Below are 18,738 nucleotides of genomic sequence, written 5' to 3' on the forward strand. Positions count from 1 at the left end.
ATTTTAAAATATATCTTACATGAATGGTTGAGTAAATTATGGCACATCTCCGATATAGGATTGCATGTATTCATTAAAAATGATTCATGATAACATCGGGTATGTGCTTATATTAAGAGAAACATCTGGATGTTACAGACGGACAGACAGGGTAGATAGAGCTCCACTGTGTAAAAAAAGTGAAGATTTCTATGTTGAGCATATATCGTGTTTATAAAACACTAATGAATTACTGAAGTGTTAAATGCCGGGAATCCACTCAGCAGACGTGGCCGCAGTCACTGTGTGATGGACACGCGTGTGATAATGAATTGTTGAAAAGGTTGTCTCTTCTCCTTGATCAGGTGGAAGGTCCAGAGTATGAAGAACTCACCGCACTGCACGATTCAGTTTATCAGCAGTCTGTGTCCTGGTTTGCTTCACTTCAGGATCACATGAAAGAACAGATTTTAAGCCATTTTGGGTTAATGCCCGACAGAGAACCTGAGCCTCAGGTATACTGTCCTTTCTTCTTTTATCATGCAGTTATTTCCTGCCGTAATGTGCTAAGACACATTATGCTGAGGGGAAACTTGGCAGTACCCGCTATGCTATTTACTCCATTATGGTCGCTTATGAACCAGTTTATTTATCAGCAGCCCAAAGAAGCACCTGGTATAGTAGCATGTGCCTTTTGGAGCAAAGCGATAAATGCTTTCTGCTTAATACTACATGAAGATAATCTCTTTTCTCTCAGAAATCAGTTTATTCTGATCGGCTGTCAGCTTTTGTACTTCTCCCACCAACATGGGAAGATTTAGTAGTAATTTTAGTGTATTGGCAGGAACACTTTATGTTTTGCGTGTAAGATTGCCCTGCACCCAATGAACAGGCGTTGGATAAATGTAGAGAAAATCCCCTAACTCTGGTTAGATCGGAAGCTCTCCTAGCCCTCGATCCCATCATCGTGGGCTTTCTCTCTGCTCTCAGGAGTGCTCTCAGTGACCCTGGTTCTTTAAGTGATGCACGGGCTTCAGGTCTGTGAAGCACTTCTAAGTGCAGGTGACTCCACTCCTCCACATTTGGGTGGCACAGCCAGGTGGGCATGGTGTGGGCTTGTGACTGAGAGTGTATAGTGCGTCCTACTGTGCCCGCTCACCTGTCCTGGAGAAAGGGGGGCAGGGCCAGGTCTCAGCAGGTTTAGGGTCAGATGAAATATCTTTTGTATCTTTTCCATCCATTTTTATGTTCTTTTTCTGTCTCTTGGGAGCTTCTGTCTTTTACCCCCACTTGAGTTCTGTCTTTTCCAAACCCAAGACAGTGCTTTCAGCCTCAACTCACCTCTGAGTCCTATCTCACCCTCCACTCTGTTATAACCCCTCCTCCTCCTCTGTTCTGTAGCCTGGTTTCAGAAAGCAAGGTGATTAGACTAACTTGATTGAGGTATGAATCATTCTTTTTTCTAGGAGTTTTTGCTTATTAACCCAAATTAATCTCTAATTGTAACACATTGCATGATGGGAGTGGCTTAAAAACAACAGAAATTTATTACTGTACAGTTCTGGAGGTCAGAAATCTGACACAGGTCTCACCAGGCTATGACCAAGGTGATGGCAAGACTGTATTCCTTCCTGGAGGCTCTAAAGGAGAATCCATTTCCTGGCCTTTTCTGGCCTCAAAAGGCTGCAGCGTTCCTTGCCTCTCACCCGTTTGTCCGTCTTCCAGGCCGGCAGCTTGCACCTCTGACCCCTCTTCCATAGTCTCACCTGCCCCTGACCACAGCCCAGAACAGCTCCCTGCTGGAAGGACCCTTGCGATGAGGCTGAGCCCACCGAGGTGGGGGAGATCCAGCCTAAGCTCTCCATCTCCAGGTCCCTGACTCACTCACACCTGCAGTGTCCCTTCTGCCGTGTAAGCTGCCATAGCCACGGGCTTCAGGAACTGGGGGGTGAACACCTTCGGGAGACCATTAGTCTTCCTACCACAGAGGATTTTAGGTCCTTTGTGGGAGATATTTTTATGCCAAGACCCTTCCCATTAATCATGCTACTCAGTTTCTCCCCACTCTGTAAGATGAGTAGGGAAAGGGAGGGTGTGAATCATACAGAAGGTTGTTTTGTCCAACACTTGTGCCTTCTTCCCTTGGAGAGGAGACGGGTGCCTTCCGCACAGTGACATGGGCTGCCCCGTGTACTTTGGCCTGCATGTTACTCCTAATCTCTCACCCTGAGCTATGGTGAGTCTAGAGCCGCCCTCCCTGGTTCCCGGTTTGGATTCTGAAGTCAAGATGTTAGCAGCAGGGCGCCTTGGATGTCTTGGTTCCAGTACCAGGACTATTGAGAACAACTTTGTGATCAACTTTTGCTTAGAGCTCATTCCAGAAGTGCCTGTTTGGTTATGTGAAATAAAGGCTATCAGGTAGCTTACTAGTTCATATATATGTATATGTATAATTAATAGTAACTATTAATAATATATAATTGATAGTAATTTCTTATATATATATTTAACAATAACTCATATATAGATGTTTCATATAGAGGTACATTTGTCACTGACTGTATTATAAGGTTTATCTTACTAGAGCACTCAAACTTGTACACATACTGTTTGCTTTATAAACATTGTGCTGTATATAACGTACTTAAAACTTAAAGAACAGTAACAGAACATTGGAAAGTAGAGGTAAAAATGATAGTCTCCTTTTCTGGCTGGTCCTATGTTCTGAACTAGAGCTTTGAGAGAACAGGGGTGACTAATCCATAGCGTTTCCCTGTGGAAGATGCTTCTCTTGACACATTCTTACTTTTGTGAGTTTCCTCACATTTAAGTGTGTAACATGAAAGGAAGCTTTGTGTTTTGAGGGCTGAATGAATTGTGCAGTAGACCTCAAAGAGAAGACGGCATTTAATTCTTGCCCACGTGCCTGTGGGTAAACAAAAGACAATTTGGGGGGAACAGGCTTGTACTGTAGGCGCTAATTTTGTGTTGCCCTTTGTTTTGCAGAGTAACCTTCGTGGTCCTGCCTGGTCCTGGTGGACCCTGGCAGTGCTGCCGTTGGAGCGGAAGGCTCAGCTGGCCATGCTCAGCATGATCTCGCTGAAGGAGCGTCTGCTCGCCATTCGGCGAATACTAGCCATCATCACGCGTAAGATGAGCAGTCGGCAAGAGCTGGTTAATAATAGCCGGGAGAGAAATAATTGATTTTCTCTCTCAGGGTTTCTGCAAGCCCTTGTCTTTTTATGAGGAGTTCCAGGCACGGACGAGTAACATCCATCCATCGTGCTTTGTAAAATGCTTGTTGATACGGTTACAGAATGGAACACTTAGCACACGTTGAGCCCTACTCAAAAGTTGCAAGTCTGTGCCTGGTGGAATCTGACTCTGTACGAGGTTAGCCTGAAATTTGAATGGATCCCACAGTTGGAAAACAACCTAAGAAAATCTCTCTGAACCAGATGCTTTTGGTGTGTAGTTCACTGACAACAGGGGACAGCCCAGATGATTGACAAGTGGTTTAGGTTTTGCAAGAAAGAAGACTCCCTTCCCAGTAAAGTGTCTTGCTCGTCCAGATGGGAACAGCATGCTTTGGAGGGAAATCACATTTTTATCTGGAAGCGTATTTCTCAGAGTACAGGCTAACCAAAAACGTGCTTAGGCTTTGTGTGTCACTGTGAAGTTGTCTGTGAGGTGGAGGAATCAAACAGTTGTCTAGTGGCAGGGCTGAAGTGAGTCCTTACGCAAGGAGTAGTATAGAACCGGTTAGAACTGTGTTTTGTGTCCTGCAGTAGATCAGATGTTGTAAATTGCATGTTTTAATTAAATGAATATCAAAATACAAGAAGGGTACCTTGGATGTAGAAAAATCTGAAAACAGTATCGTTGGTTTGAGGATATGTACTTACACACACACACACACAAAACAAAGAATGAATAAAGGGAACTAAAACTGTACATGCATTGGGATGTTCAGAATACAACCAAAGTAGTGCAAAGAACCCCTTGAAAACATAACCCTGTCTCATTAATTCAGTGGATGTGAAGCATTTAGGAAATGTCATCTTTCTACTCAGATTGACATTAGAAACTAGGCCCATCAGTAAATTTGAGTTCACCATCCATCCACTAATATATGAAGACATTAAAAAGCTGCTATGAAATGGGTATCTGTCTATTCCAGGAAAACACATCGGGACAGTATACAAGGAGAGGGAGGCAGGTATGGGATGTAAACATTTAGCAAGTTTTTCTCCAACCCCAACCTGAAAATTATCTTTGTTTGGTTTTTTTAAATAAGTTTTACAATGATCAGACCAGATGTTATCTATTAAAAAGCAGTGGTATAAATCCCAACCTCTAGTGCATATTGGTGATGTTAATTGGAATAACCATTTGAACCTGAGATACCGAATTGTTCTCGCTGGCCTAACAGCTGGTGCATTTAGTTGGCTTCTTGGTCTGTGAGGTGGATGTTCTTTTTTTTTTTTTTTTTTAAGATCTTCATTTTTCCTCCCCTCCCCCACATCTTGTGTATTTTTTTAATTAATTAATTTATTTATTTTTGGGTCTTCGTTTCTGTGCGAGGGCTTTCTCTAGTTGCAGCGAGCGGGGGCCACTCTTCATCGCGGTGTGCGGGCCTCTCACTATCGCGGCCTCTCTTGTTGCGGAGCACAGGCTCCAGACGCGCAGGCTCAGTAGTTGTGGCTCACGGGCCCAGTTGCTCCGCGGCATGTGGGATCTTCCCAGACCAGGGCTCGAGCCCATGTCCCCTGCATTGGCAGGCAGACTCTCAACCACTGCGCCACCAGGGAAGCCCGAGGTGGATGTTCTTAACGAAGAGATGATGAGAACCAGACAAGAGAATAAATTGCAGCTTTAAGTTTTGCTTTACTTATTCAAGGTATGTGATGTTTTCGTTTTTTTAAATATATTTAATGATACTGAATGTTGGTTTATCAATCCATCAAGCATTTTAATAGAAAGACTTTATAATTGTGTTTGTTTTTACATTGTAGGAGTTTTCAGTAGCCAAAACTCAGTTTCATCATGGGAATGAGCAAACACTATTCTTGTGTAACTTAGAGTCATAAAGAGAAAATTTGAATGTATTTTCCAGTCAGAAAATTTGAATGTATTTTCCAGTGCCTCTCATATTGTGAATCTCAAATCTCATTATGGTATAAAGGCAATTTGGCCAGGTGACTTCTAAAATATTTGATTAATTCATGCATTAACAGTAGTATTCATTACATCCTAACCTGATCATCTGAAAGGAAGCAAAACTGCATCTAGTGTGCCAGAGACCTTTGTTAGAAATGGTTAGTGACAGTGGTTATGCATTGACCATGCTCGGTCTTACTCTTTTGGAAAAAATCTTTTTCTACCTTAAAACCGTATAATTGCCGTTCCCATGTGAGGGTGTCCAAATCACCACAGTGTGATCATAATTTCTCCGGGAGCCTTCCTGAAATTAAGTTTCTGTGCTCAGAGTGTTAGGGCTTCCCCATAACAATTGGATGCTATTGCTTTCTAAACCTCACTCTTTAAATATCATAACTTGCATAGTTCTTGAATCATTAAGTTATCTCTTCCTGATTCTGTCTGCCCCTTTCTGAGTCATCTCCTCATCCTGAGTGTTCTCGCGTAAAAGCCTGTTCAACAGTGATGATGCAGACGAGAGCAGCAAAAGTTTTTATTGTTTCTGTTTTCTGACACCAGAGGGAATGGACCGTGCTCACGCCATGCTCTGCCCCGCGTCACACGTCCGCATCCTGCAAAACAGGAGAGGTTGGTACTTCCTGAGCATTTAGATTACATTATTTATCATGAAGTCAAACGAAGGAAACAGTATCCCAAGTCATATTAGGAAGGAAGCTTCCTTTTAGAAAGTTAAAAAAAAAAAAAAGAAAGAAATCCCAGCTCCGGTTTGCTGTAAATGTAGCTAAAGCAGAACAGTCCCTTTTCCCCTCCCCCTTCCTACCTTTCTTCTGTGATAGAGATGTCATTTCTGAGGATTTCTCAGGAAATAATGTAATCTCTCGTGCAAAGTCAGAGCGTTCCAGTTTAATTTTACTGAAAGTGTTCTGACCCTAATGCTCTAGTTACATCAGAATAAAAACAGAATCTATTTAGAGTAATAACAGTGTAGGGGAGTCATTTTTCTTCTTTAAGTTTAGCACTGGAAGTACAGTACACTCTGTTAGGTATTTTTCTGTTCACTCTCCTAAGTGGCTTGACTCCGAATTCCATCCCTGCCTGTGTCTTTGAAACGCAGCTGACATCCTGACAGGCAGTATTCTGAAAGCCCAGGAGGTTTTGGGGGTATCTTGTTCCCTGTGAGTCCCTGTCTTCTGAACTGAAAGGATATTTTTGTAAGTTCCAAATTAAAACAGTTAAAATTTTTCAGGTTTATCCATGCAACCACCATAAGTTCTAGCCAATTCATGTGCCAAATTTTGGATGTGATCTCATTTTTATAACCAAAATAATGTCTTTTCTTAAACTGCTCCTCCCACCCAAACCAAGAAACCCCGAATGTTTAATAAGTTATATCTCAACTCTTAACATACGTCAGGTCTTACCACGGGACTTTCGAATCATCAAGGAACAAATTTATAGATGGTAAAATTGCTGTGACCCATATTATCATTTTGTCATAAAATTATTTGAAAATTGGCAGTTGATAAGATCAAAATACTCCATTGCCTGACCTAGCTGTAGAGTCATTAGGATCTGTAAGCTGCTTTTAAAAATTATTCATCTGTTTTTTCTCCTTCCTTTCTTTTTTTATGTTTCCCTCACCACTTAAATTACTGTTTAAAATTTCGATGCTGTCTTTCAAATAATAAAAAAAAAGAAATATCAAAGATATGAGGAAGAAAGATAGTAGCTCATTAGGAGGAAAGTAAATGTGGGTGGTTTCTTTCTGTGTAAAGCACGAGGTTTTATTTTTCCCAGATATGCCTGTGGAGTCAAGTAGGGAGGTCCCTATCTCCCATTTTAACGTGGGTAGCAGTGGCAACTTGCAGAAAGAAGCTCTTTGTCTTTAGCACCATCCCTACTAAAAGGCCCTGTTCTGATTCTGTGGTTCACCAAAACCTAATTCCCAAGGAAGCTAGATTTGAATGGGTAGGGGGGTGTCTGTGCCAGCCACACAGGGGAAGAATTGAACCCTGAATGTTGCCAAGTATCACCTCCTCTCTACTAGGCCTAGATGCTTAAGTCTAAGCCATCGACTTCAGTCTCCTAGAAGAAGGTTTTTTCACCCTTAAAATTGCTCACGTTAACTTCACCTATCACTTACCCACTGCTAAAAAAAAATTACCAACATCTGCTGGATCCTATAAAGTAGCTTTTAGTAGTGGATCTTAGGTGTATATTCTAGTAGTGCATATTGGAATATTAGGATATTTCAGCAACATAAAATAAAGAAGAAATTACAGTGCCACCATTGTACTTGGCCACGTTGGGAACCGTATCTCTCTGATTTGTGCCTGGGTCTTAATTTGTAACCGTGACTGAGTAACAATGCAGAGAGGTCCATGCCATTGAAAGAAGAGTTTACTGTTATTCACAGTTCTGTTAGAAATGAGAGGCATGGCACTTGGGGCCACTTGGGGAAGCACCCAGCGTCCGGAGGCAGAGACAGGAGTGAAGGGAAGGCATGGGGCGTTGTATTTTGGCAAGAAAGGGGAAACAACACGGCTAGTTTGTATAATGTCGGTGGGCTGTGGGCTGCAGGGTGGTCTCTAGTTGTCTGGTACTGGCCCTGGGTGATTCGGGCAGAGGAATATTGCCTCTTGGAGGGTAAGAACCATCAGAGGAGGTGGCTCAGAGTGTGAGCGCTGGATTGTTGGTTTTTGTATGAAAGTCGTGCTCCCTTGTGAGCCCTTTGCTGTCTCTTAAGTATTGGCTACCCCAGGAGGGGCCATCTCTCCCCTGTCAGGGGGGCCCCCAAGAAGTCAAAATATCATAAAAATATTTTTTAAAAACATGATTAATACAATTAGTCCTCATGTTTTGACATCACATTAAGGAAACTTGGGGTGATAACAGAGACAATGGAGACATTTAGAGAATAGGGCATAAGTTACCTTAAACAGCATAGAAAGCATTTTTTATGAGAGTAAAATAAAACACAGAGGAACACTGGTGAAGGTATAAGGAGTCCTTGAGGCCGGCTTATAATTAAGTTTCCCATTTATATGGCATTAGCCAAGATCACAGATCTGGAATTTTTTTTGGGGGGGGGTGTTCTTTAATAATATTTTGGGAGAGTTGTAAAGTGTGTTAAAAGTATTAGTCTGATAATAATATCTTGGTGTATTTCTTGGGTCAAGATGGCAGGTCGAGCAGTTGTGCTATTGGAGGGTATGATCTGGTAATTTAGTAAAGTATATTAGCGGTTAGTGGTGTCAACCTTTTTGGAAAAAAAAAAAAAGATCAGTTCAGCCAGCAAAATTGAGCTTATTCATAAATAGCAGAGGAATTGCAATTTGGGACAAGCAAACTATGGTGAACCACAGGCAAGTTTGGAGAGCAAAGGCAGAGAGTGTTCTTTCATAGAGGAAAGGAGGAAGTTGGGAGGGATTTTTTTTTTTGAAGTATTCTATTCTATTCTGTTCTATTTATTTATTTATGGCTGTGCTAGGTCTTAGTAGAGGCATGTGGGATCTTTAACTGCAGCATGCGGACTTCTTAGTTGAGGCATGCGGACTTCTTAGTTGTGGCATGCAGACTCTTAGTTGCGGCATGTGAACTCTTAGTTGCGGCATGCATGCAGGATCTAGTTCCCCGACCAGGGATCGAACCCGGGCCCCCTGCATTGGGAGTGTGGAGTCTTACCCACTGGACCATGAGGGGAGTCCCAGGAGAGGTTGCTTTGAGCAAAAGTTCATCAGTGGAAAATGAGAGGTTGCAGTGGTGGCGCCTTTTCATTGACTGCAAGGGAGGGCAGCTTGCTGTTGCCAGGCCAAGGGGGCAGTCTTCCTTCTTCCTGCAGTGCTGTTCAAGATGTGATCTTGTGGATTCCTAATTCCAATTCTGAGTTAGGGTTCGTTAAAGCATTTTCACAGTGGTATGTGTGTGTAACTGAGGGAAAGGAGTGGTTATGGGGAGAGACACAGGGCAGGAGGTTCTGGTGGAAAGCTGGAGGGCAGTAGTAGGAGAAGGCAGTGGGGAGTGAGCGGTCCTCTCCTAGGGGCTTGAAGGGTTGACTTTGGTAAGACAGCAGATGCTTCCTGAGGAAAGTAATAATCGCCATTAATTTTTGGAATGGTGTACAAATGGTATTGATAGTAACATCTGCCAGATTTCCCTTTAGGCATGGGAGTGTAGGGGGCTATATGTGTTGCAGAGAGTAAGGAATATATATACCAGGATTATGGGCTAAGCAGACAGCAAGCTGAGAAACATAATAGAGTGCATAATTTTGAAGGAAGAATAGCAAAAATGTCTTGTGTCCAATTTGTACCTTAGGAAAGGCAGTCCGTGGGCGGAGGTCTTAGTGCCCAGGGTGTAAAGTTGTCTCCAGTGGCAGACTTGTGGTCTGAGATGTCATCTGAGCAGTGAGATTCTGGGCCAGGGTGATGTCTAGGATGTGGGATTTGGTATCAGTTTTAAATGGATACCCAGTTGTGTTGATGTGGGTTTCAGCACTTGCTATGTTTGGTTGAAACAATGGCTTACTTAAAGAGTCTGCAAACCAGTGAAAGCTCCCAATTCAGTAGTAATAAGATTGACAGTGAGCAGAATGGTGTGCAGCTGTACCTGGCAGAGTTTTTGTTTTTTGTTTTTTGGTGGAAGTTTATGTTTGGTTGGGTCCCATATCATATGAGTGGCTGTCTAGCATGTGGGAATGTCTGTGATTAATGGGTCCTATTAAAAAATAAAATTCAACTGAGTAGATTTGAAGACCTAATTGGCTTTATTAAATGATTCATGGATCAGACAGCATCTCCTCTAGCAAGCAGAGTGATACCCTGGAAAGTTATATAAAATGGAAGGCTTTTATAAAAAAAGAGGGTGGGATGAGGAATACATTAGCAAAAGAAAAATGAAAGTTCATTGGAGAAAAGTAAGGGTTCAGGGTGTTGACAGCTTCTCATTGGCTAACTTGCAGCATTTTCCATTGGCCGGGCTTGTTGCTAGGCAAGGAGAAAATCTCTTCCTGCTGGGGTAGTGGAGATGCAAGGTAAGTCTCTTCCTGCTTGAGGTAATTGACAATGAGTGGTAGGGTGTGAGAGCTTCCTCTGCAGGCCTCCCCAACTTCCGACATTGGTTGACATTTTCTTTACTAATTTTCACATTTTCCCCTTTTTAACAAGATCTTTGTCCAGAAGCATTGCTAATCAAAAGTCAGGTTTTCTGAGTTCAGTAGCCTTCATCCCTTGAGGCCAGGAAGGACCTTTCCTGAGTGTCATGTCCCATGTTAGATGGACAGTGTGTGGACTGGAAACCACTTCAGGCCCATTTGAGTAACAAGGAAAGGTAGTAGGGAGAACTCTCAGGTGTTTCTTTTCCAAAGGCTGTATTTTGTCAAGGTCATAAGCATTGGAGATCATCTTGAAGTGCTGAGCTAGCAACACCTTATTAGGTATGTCATTTTTAGGGACTGCTGCCTTTACTTGTTAAGCCAGGAGTAAGTCAGTTTTTTAGTGCCTGTGGGGAGAGAATCTCCTAGTTTAAAGAATTATTCTAAATGCCTTGCAAAGATGGATGCTGCTGGTGAGATTTCTTAGTGAGTGGGGACAAATCTGATGTAGATAACCATATGACCATGGAGGTGAAGAAAGGGCTTTATCTTTCCAGGCCATTGTCAGAGTAAGAAGAGAAAGAGGGTCTCATGTTCAGTTAAAGTGTGAAATATTGATCCATATTTTTGGGGCAGAAGCAGTCTACCTTGTTGACCTAAAACAATAAAACAGCCAGTTATTTTACCAGCAAAATGGGTTTATTGGGGATCAACAAAGAATTGCAATTTGGGACATGCAGTCTGTGGTGAACCACAGGCAAGTCTGGTGAACAAAGGGGTGGAACATTCTTTTATAGAGGAGAAGGTGGAGTTGGGAGGGGCTGTTATAAACAAAGAATCCACTGGAGGAACCTGGAGTTCGAAGTGTAATGGCTTTTCATTGGCTCAGTCATGACAGTGTCTCATTAGCTGGGTTATTGCCAAGCAAGGAGAAATTCTTCCTTCCTCCTGTTGGGTAGTAAAGTAGTCACCTTCTTCCTGTTGGGTAGTAAAGTAGTCACCTTCTTCCTGTTGGAGATGCAAGGCATGTCTCTTTCTGTTGGGTGTGCAATTGATGTCAAGTGGTAGGACATGAGAGCGCCCCCTTCTGGCATCACTACTCCATTTTAAATGAGGTTTCTGTTTATTAATTTTCACATTTCCCCCTTTTGATCAAGATCTTTCTCTGAAAGCATCACTGATCAAGAGTCAGGTTTTTTTCAGATTTAGTGGCCTTTTGTCCCTCGATGTCAGGAAGGACCTTTCCTGGGTGTTGTGACCCATGTCAGAGGAAAAGTGCACAGATTAGAAACCTATCAAGGTCATATTCAAGTAACAAGGAGGGGTAAGAGGGAGATCTCTTGGGCATTTCCCATCTAAAATTTGTATCTTAGAATAGTGATACAAGTGCGCCCTCAAAACTGAAAGAATTAAACAAGCTCTTTGGGAAGACACAGTGCAGGAATAAACATGAAGCAATAGCTAATGAACTTTTTGCAAAAATAGCAAAACTTCAAAGAATTTTTTTGTTGTTGTTATCTGAGAAGAACTGTTTGGAACCAAGTTTTTTATCAGTAATACAGCCTGTAGCTTGCAAATTCAGAGACCATGAATTTGAATAAGAAACTAGGCTCAGTTAATAGTCCAGATGAAAGAGAGAGACTGTGAATCCTGAACTTTCTGATGGGGCTAGTCTGGACATCTTGGGAAAGCTGTCTCATCAGATGTCATCTGTTTCAATTCTGGGGTATCTTTACCTTCAAGTCACCAGGTGGTGTGCAGGTCCAGCCAGAGTTTGGTTCTTTTTTTAGATGTGTCACATGAATCCAAGAGTCTGTTTTCTGGAGTTTTGGCAGTACCAGCGTTGGTTAGTGGTACCTGATACAGGCGTTTCCAGTGAAGTTGAAGAGAGTTTTTCCAGAGGTGTCTTTTTCAGTAGACAAAATCTCCAGGTTGCAAGGTGTTACGCTAAAGGTCCTTGTCTCCCTGGAGCACACTGTGAAAAGATTGCTCTATCAGAGCATGGTTGTTTTTTTTTGAACATCTTTATTGGATATTGGAGTATAATTGCTTTACAATGGTGTGTTAGTTTCTGCTGTGTAACAAAGTGAATTAGCTATATATATACATATATCCCCATATCTCCTCCCTCTTGCGTTTCCCTCCCACCCCTCTAGGTGGTCACACAGCACCAAGCTGATTTCCCTGTGCTTTATGGCTGATTCCTACTAGCTATCTATTTTACATCTGGTAGTGTATATATGTCCATGCCACTCTCTCACTTCGTCCCAGCTTCCCCTTCCCCCTCCCCGTGTCCTCAAGTCCATTCTCTACATCTGCGTCTTTATTCCTGTCCTGCCCCTAGGTTCTTCAGAACCAGTTTTTTTTTTCTTTTTTTAGATTCCATATATGTGTTAGCATACAGTATTTGTTTTTCTCTTTCTGACTTACTTCACTCTGTATGACAGTCTCTAGGTCCATCCACCTCACTACAAATAACTCAATTTCATTTCTTTTTATGGCTGAGTAATATTCCATTGTATAAATGTGCCAAATCTTCTTTATCCATTCATCTGTCGATGGACATTTAGGTTGGTTCCATGACCTGGCTATTGTAAACAGTGCTGCATTGAACATTGTGGTGCATGTCTCTTTTTGAATTATGGTTTTCTCAGGGTATATGCCCAGTAGTGGGATTGCTGGGTCGTATCATAGTTCTGCTTTAGGTTTTTTAAGGAACCTCCCTACTGTTCTCCACAGTGGCTGTATCAATTTACATTCCCACCAACAGTGCAAGAGGGTTCCCTTTTCTCCACACCCTCTCCAGCATTTATTGTTTGTAGATTTTTGATGATGGCCATTCTGACTAGTGTGAGGTGATACCTCATTGTAGTTTTGATTTGCATTTCTCTGATGATTAGTGATGTTGAGCATCCTTTCATGTGTTTGTTGGCAATCTGTATATCTTCTTTGGATAAATGTCTATTTAGGTCTTCTGCCCATTTTTGGATTAGGTTGTTTGTTTTTTTGATATTGAGCTGCATGAGCTGCTTGTATATTTTGCAGATTAATCCTTTGTCAGTTGCTTCATTTGCAAATATTTTCTCCCATTCTGATGGTTGTCTTTTCGTCTTGTTTATGGTTTCCTTTGCTGTGCAAAAGCTTTTAAGTTTCATTAGATCCCACTTGTTTATTTTTGTCTTTATTTCCATTTCTCTAGGAGGTGGGTGAAAAAGGATCTTGCTGTGATTTACGTCATAGAGTGTTCTGCCTATGTTTTCCTCTAAGAGTTTTATAGTGTCTGGCCTTACATTTAGGTCTTTAATCCATTTTGAGTTTCTTTTTGTGTATGGTGTTAGGGAGTGTTCTAATTTCATTCTTTTACATGTAGCTGTCCAGTTTTCCCAGCACCATTAATTGAAGAGGCTGTCTTTTCTCCATTGTATAATCTTGCCTCCTTTATCAAAGATAAGGTGACCATATGTGCGTGGGTTTATCTCTGGGCTTTCTATCCTGTTCCATTGATCTGTTTTTCTGTTTTTGTGCCAGTACCATACTGTCTTGATTACTGTAGCTTTTTAGTATAGTCTGAAGTCCGGGAGCCTGATTCCTCCAGCTCCATTTTTCTTTCTCAAGATTGCTTTGGCTGTTCAGTGTCTTTTGTGTTTCCATACAAATAGTGAAATTTTTTGTTCCATTTCTGTGAAAAATGCCATTGGTAGTTTGATAGGGATTGCATTGAATCTGTAGATTGCTTTGAGTAGTATAGTCATTTTCACAATGTTGATTCTTCCAATCCAAGAACATAGTATATCTCTCCATCTGTTTGTATTATCTTTAATTTCTTTCATCAGTGTCTTATAGTTTTCTGCATACAGCTCTTTTGTCTCCTTAGGTGGGTTTATTCCTAGATGTTTTATTCTTTTTGTTGCAGTGGTAAACGGGAGTGTTTCCTTAATTTCTCTTTCAGATTTTTCATCATTAGTGTATAGGAATGCAAGAGATTTCTGTGCATTAATTTTGTATCCTGCTACTTTACCAGATTCACTGATTAGCTCTAGTAGTTTTCCGGTAGCATCTTTAGGATTCTCTATGTATAGTATCATGTCATCTGCACATAGTGACAGCTTTACTTCCTCTTTTCCGATTTGGATTCCTTTTATTTCTTTTTCTTCTCTGATTGCTGTGGCTAAAACTTCCAAAACTATGTTGAATAATGGTGAGAGTGGACAATCTTGTCTTGTTCCTGATCTTAGAGGAAATGCTTTCAGTTTTTCACCATTGAGAACGATGTTGGCTGTGGGTTTGTCATATATGGCCTTTATTATCTTGAGGTAATTTCCTTCTATGCCTACTTTCTGGAGGGTTTTTATCATAAATCAGTGTTGAGTTTTGTTGAAAGCTTTTCTGCATCTATTGAGATGATCATATGGTTTTTCTCCTTCAATTTGTTAATATGGTTTATCACATTGATTGATTTGTGTATATTGAAGATTCCTTGCATTCCTGGGACAAACCCTACTTGGTCATGGTATATGATCCTTTTAATGTGCCGTTGGATTCTGTTTGCTCGTATTTTGTTGAGGATTTTTGCATCTATGTTCATTAGTGATATTGGCCTGTAATTTTCTTTCTTTGTGACATCTTTGTCTGGTTTTGGTATCAGGGTGATGGTGGCCTCGTAGAATGAGTTTGGGAGTGTTCCTCCCTCTGCTGTATTTTGGAATAGTTTGAGAAGGATAGGTGTTAGCTCTTCTGTAAATGTTTGATAGAATTCGCCTGTGAAGCCATCTGGTCCTGGGCTTTTGTTTGTTGGAAGATTTTTAATCACAGTCTCAATTTCAGTGCTGTGATTGGTCTGTTTATATTTTCTGTTTCTTCCTGGTTCAGTCTCAGAAGGTTGTGCTTTTCTAAGAATTTGTCTGTTTCTTCCAAGTTGTCCATTTTATTGGCATATAGTTGCTTATAGTAATCTCTCATGATCCTTTGTATTTCTGTAGTGTCAGTTGTTACTTCTTCTTTTTCATTTCTAATTCTGTGGATTTGAGTCTTCTCCCTTTTTTTCCTGATGAGTCTGGCTAATGGTTTATCAATTTTGTTTATCTTCTCAAAGAACCAGCTTTTAGTTTTATTGATCTTTGCTCTTGTTTCCTTCATTTCTTTTTCATTTATTTCTGATCTGATCTTTATGATTTCTTTCCTTCTGCTAACTTTGGGGTATTTTGTTCTTCTTTCTCTAATTGCTTTAGGTGTGAGGTTAGGTTGTTTATTTGAGATGTTTCTTGTTTCTTGAGGTAGGATTGTATTGCTATAAACTTCCCTTTTAGAACTGCTTTTGCTGCATCCCATAGGTTTTGGGTTGTCATGTTTTCATTGTCATTTGTTTCTAGGTATTTTTTTACTTCCTCTTTGATTGCTTCAGTGGTCTCTTGGTTATTTAGTAGTGTATTGTTTAGCCTCCACGTGTTTGTATTTTTTACAGTTTTTTTTCCCTGTAATTGATATCTAGTCTCATAGCCTTGTGGTTGGAAAAGATACTTGATATGATTTTAATTTTCTTAAATTTACCAAGGCTTGATTTGTGACCCAAGATGTGATCTATCCTGGAGAATGTTCCATGAGCACTTAAGAAGAAAGTGTATTCTGTTGTTTTTGGATGGAATGTCCTATAAATATCAATTAAGTCCATCTTGTCTAATGTGTCATTTAAAGCTTGTGTTTCCTTATTTATTTTCATTTTAGATGATCTGTCCATTGGTGAAAGTGGGGTGTTAAAGTCTCCTACTATTATTCTGTTACTTTCGATTTCCCCTTTTATGACTGTTAGCATTTGCATTATGTATTGAGGTGTTCCTATGTTGGTTGCATATCTATTTACAATTGTTATATCTTCTTCTTGGATTGGTCCCTTGATCATTATGTAGTGTCCTCCTTTGTCTCTTGTAATAGTCTTTATTTTAAAGTCTATTTTGTCTGATATGAGAATTGCTACTCCAGCTTTCTTTTGATTTCCATTTGCATGGAATATCTTTTTCCATCTCCTCACTTTCAGTCTGTATGTGTCCCTAGGTCTGAAGTGAGTCTCTTGTAGACAGCATATATATGGGTCTTGTTTTTGTATCCATTCAGCCAGTTTATGTCTTTTGGTTGGAGCATTTAATCCATTTACATTTAAGGTAGTTATCAATATGTATGTTCCTATTACCATTTTCTTAATTGTTTTGGGTTTGTTATTGTAGATCTTTTCCTTCTCTTGTGTTTCCTGCCTAGAGAAGTTCCTTTAGCATTTGTTGTAAAGTTGGTTTGGTGGTGCTGAATTCTCTTGGCTTTTGCTTGTCTGTAAAGATTTTAATTTCTCCGTCGAATCTGAATGAGATCCTTGCTGGGTAGAATAATCTTGGTTGTAGGTTTTTCCCTTTCATCACTTTAAATATGTCCTGCCACTCCCCTCTGGCTTGCAGAGTTTCTGCTGAAAGGTCAGCTGTTAACCGTGTGGGGATTCCCTTGTATGTTATTTGTTGTTTTTCCCTTGCTACTTTTAATATTGTTTCTTTGTATTTAGTTTTTGATAGTTTGATTAATGTGTGTCTTGTTTCTCCTTGGATTTATCCTGTATGGGTCTCTCTGGGCTTCCTGGACTTGACTGACTGTTTCCATTCTCATATTAGGGAAGTTTTCAACTATAATCTCTTCAAATATTTTCTCAGTCCCTTTCTTTTTCTCCTCTTCTGGGACCCCTATAATTCGAATGTTGGTGCGTTTCACGTTGTCCCAGAGGTCTCTGAGACTGTCCTCAATTCTTTTCATTCTTTTTTCTTTATTCTCCTCTGCAGTAGTTATTTCCACTATTTTATCTTCCAGGTCACTTATCCATTCTTCTGCCTCAGTTATTCTCCTACTGATTCCTTCTAGAGAATTTTAAATTTCATTTATTGTGGTGTTATCATTGTTTGCTCTTTAGTTCTTCTAGGTCCTTGTTAAACGTTTCTTGTATTTTCTCCATTCTGTTTCCAAGATTTTGGATCATCTTTACTGTCATTACTCTGAATTCTTTTTCAGGTAGACTGCCTATTTCCTCTTCATTTGTTTGGTCTGTTGGGTTTTTGCCTTGCTCCTTCATCTGCTGTGTGTTTCTCTGTCTTCTCATTTTGCTTAACTTACTGTGTTTGGGGTCTCCTTTCGCAGGCTGCAGATTCGTAGTTTCCGTTGTTTTTGGTGTCTGCCCCCAGTGGCTAAGGGTTGGTTCAGTGGGTTGTGTAGGCTTCCTGGTGGAGGGAACTGGTGCCTGTGTTCTGGTGGATGAGGTTGGATCTTGTCTTTCTGGTGGGCAGGACCGCATCCGGTGGTGTGTTTTGGGGTGTCTGTGAACTTGGTATGATTTTAGGCAGCCTCTGTGCTAATGGGTGGGGTTGTGTTCCTGTCTTGCTAGTTGTTTGGCATAGGGTGTCCAGCACTGTAGCTTGCTAGTCGTTGAGTGGAGCTGGGTCTTAGCGTTGAGATGAGATCTCTGGGAGAGCTTTCGCCATTTGATATTACATGGAGCCGGGAGGTCTCTGGTGGACCAATGTCCTGAACTCGGCTCTCCCACCTCAGAGGCACAGGCCTGACACCCGGCCGGAGCACCAAGACCCTGTCAGCCACACGGCTTAGGTCAGGATAGAACGTTAACTTCTCATAATTTTCCAAGTTCCTTATGTCACCTACTCTGTTTAAAGCACTGAGAAATTTTGGAAAGCACAAACTCCTGCCCCCAGTCATTTAGGAATGGCCCAGTTTCAGCATTTCTGCCAGCATGATTATTTTTAATAGAAGAAATTAGGCCTTTACCATATTGACATATATGTTCTTTTAACAGCTGCGGATCAGAAGAGGCAGGGGCCAGTGCATTGGGTGTCCTGTGACTGTCTCAAAGGGTGAGAGTTTATGAGTTGCCAAGGCGGTGGATCTGAGATTCAGAAGGACCAAAGGCGATGCTTTTGGCCAAGGTATTTGGACGGTCTCTACAAATTTTGCCAAATGAATTTTAATAGTGCTATTAGCGCTTTCAACTAACCCTGAGGACTGAGAATGGTGAGCCCAGTGAAAATGTTGTAAAACTGGCCAGACAGCACAGACTTGTTGTAGCACTTGACCTGTAAAATGAGTTCCTTCTATAATGAAGCTCGAGAGGGGGTCCCCAGGAAGGGATAATCTTTTATAACAAAATTTTAGCCTTAGGAGCAGTTGTATATCTACAAGGGAAAGCTTCACTCCGGTGAGAAAACATACAGACCATGATTAAAACATTTATATCTATGAGATGGGGAAAGCTGTATGAAATCCATTTGACAAACCTTGGATGGTCCATCAGGCAATTCAAAATGTCCAGGAGTAACGTGAACACGTTCCCCTGGATTGTATTTTGGACATGTGGGACAAGCAAGGTTGGTACGTCTTGTAGCTTTATTATTTTCCCACCAATATTAGTTCATGAGTGCTTTGTCACTGGACCAGTGGTTTATTGCATGTACAGTGGCAAGGAATGCTTA

At 41.0% G+C, this 18,738-nt stretch overlaps 1 protein-coding gene across 1 annotated transcript in view; it reads left to right on the forward strand.

Moving 5' to 3' along the window:
• The window catches only part of LONRF2 (LON peptidase N-terminal domain and ring finger 2), a 41,901-nt gene extending 37,332 nt beyond the window's left edge, over window positions 1–4,569 (forward strand). The window contains exons 11-12 of the mRNA XM_059942362.1: window positions 345–494; window positions 2,986–4,569. Of these exons, the coding sequence (XP_059798345.1) occupies window positions 345–494; window positions 2,986–3,183 (348 nt within the window). The 3' untranslated portion in view covers window positions 3,184–4,569. The remainder of the gene's footprint in view (window positions 1–344; window positions 495–2,985) is intronic.
• Window positions 4,570–18,738: the final 14,169 nt, after the last annotated feature.

This window comes from Balaenoptera ricei, chromosome 13, assembly GCF_028023285.1.
Source record: "Balaenoptera ricei isolate mBalRic1 chromosome 13, mBalRic1.hap2, whole genome shotgun sequence".
In the NCBI taxonomy this organism is placed as follows: Eukaryota; Metazoa; Chordata; class Mammalia; order Artiodactyla; family Balaenopteridae; genus Balaenoptera; species Balaenoptera ricei.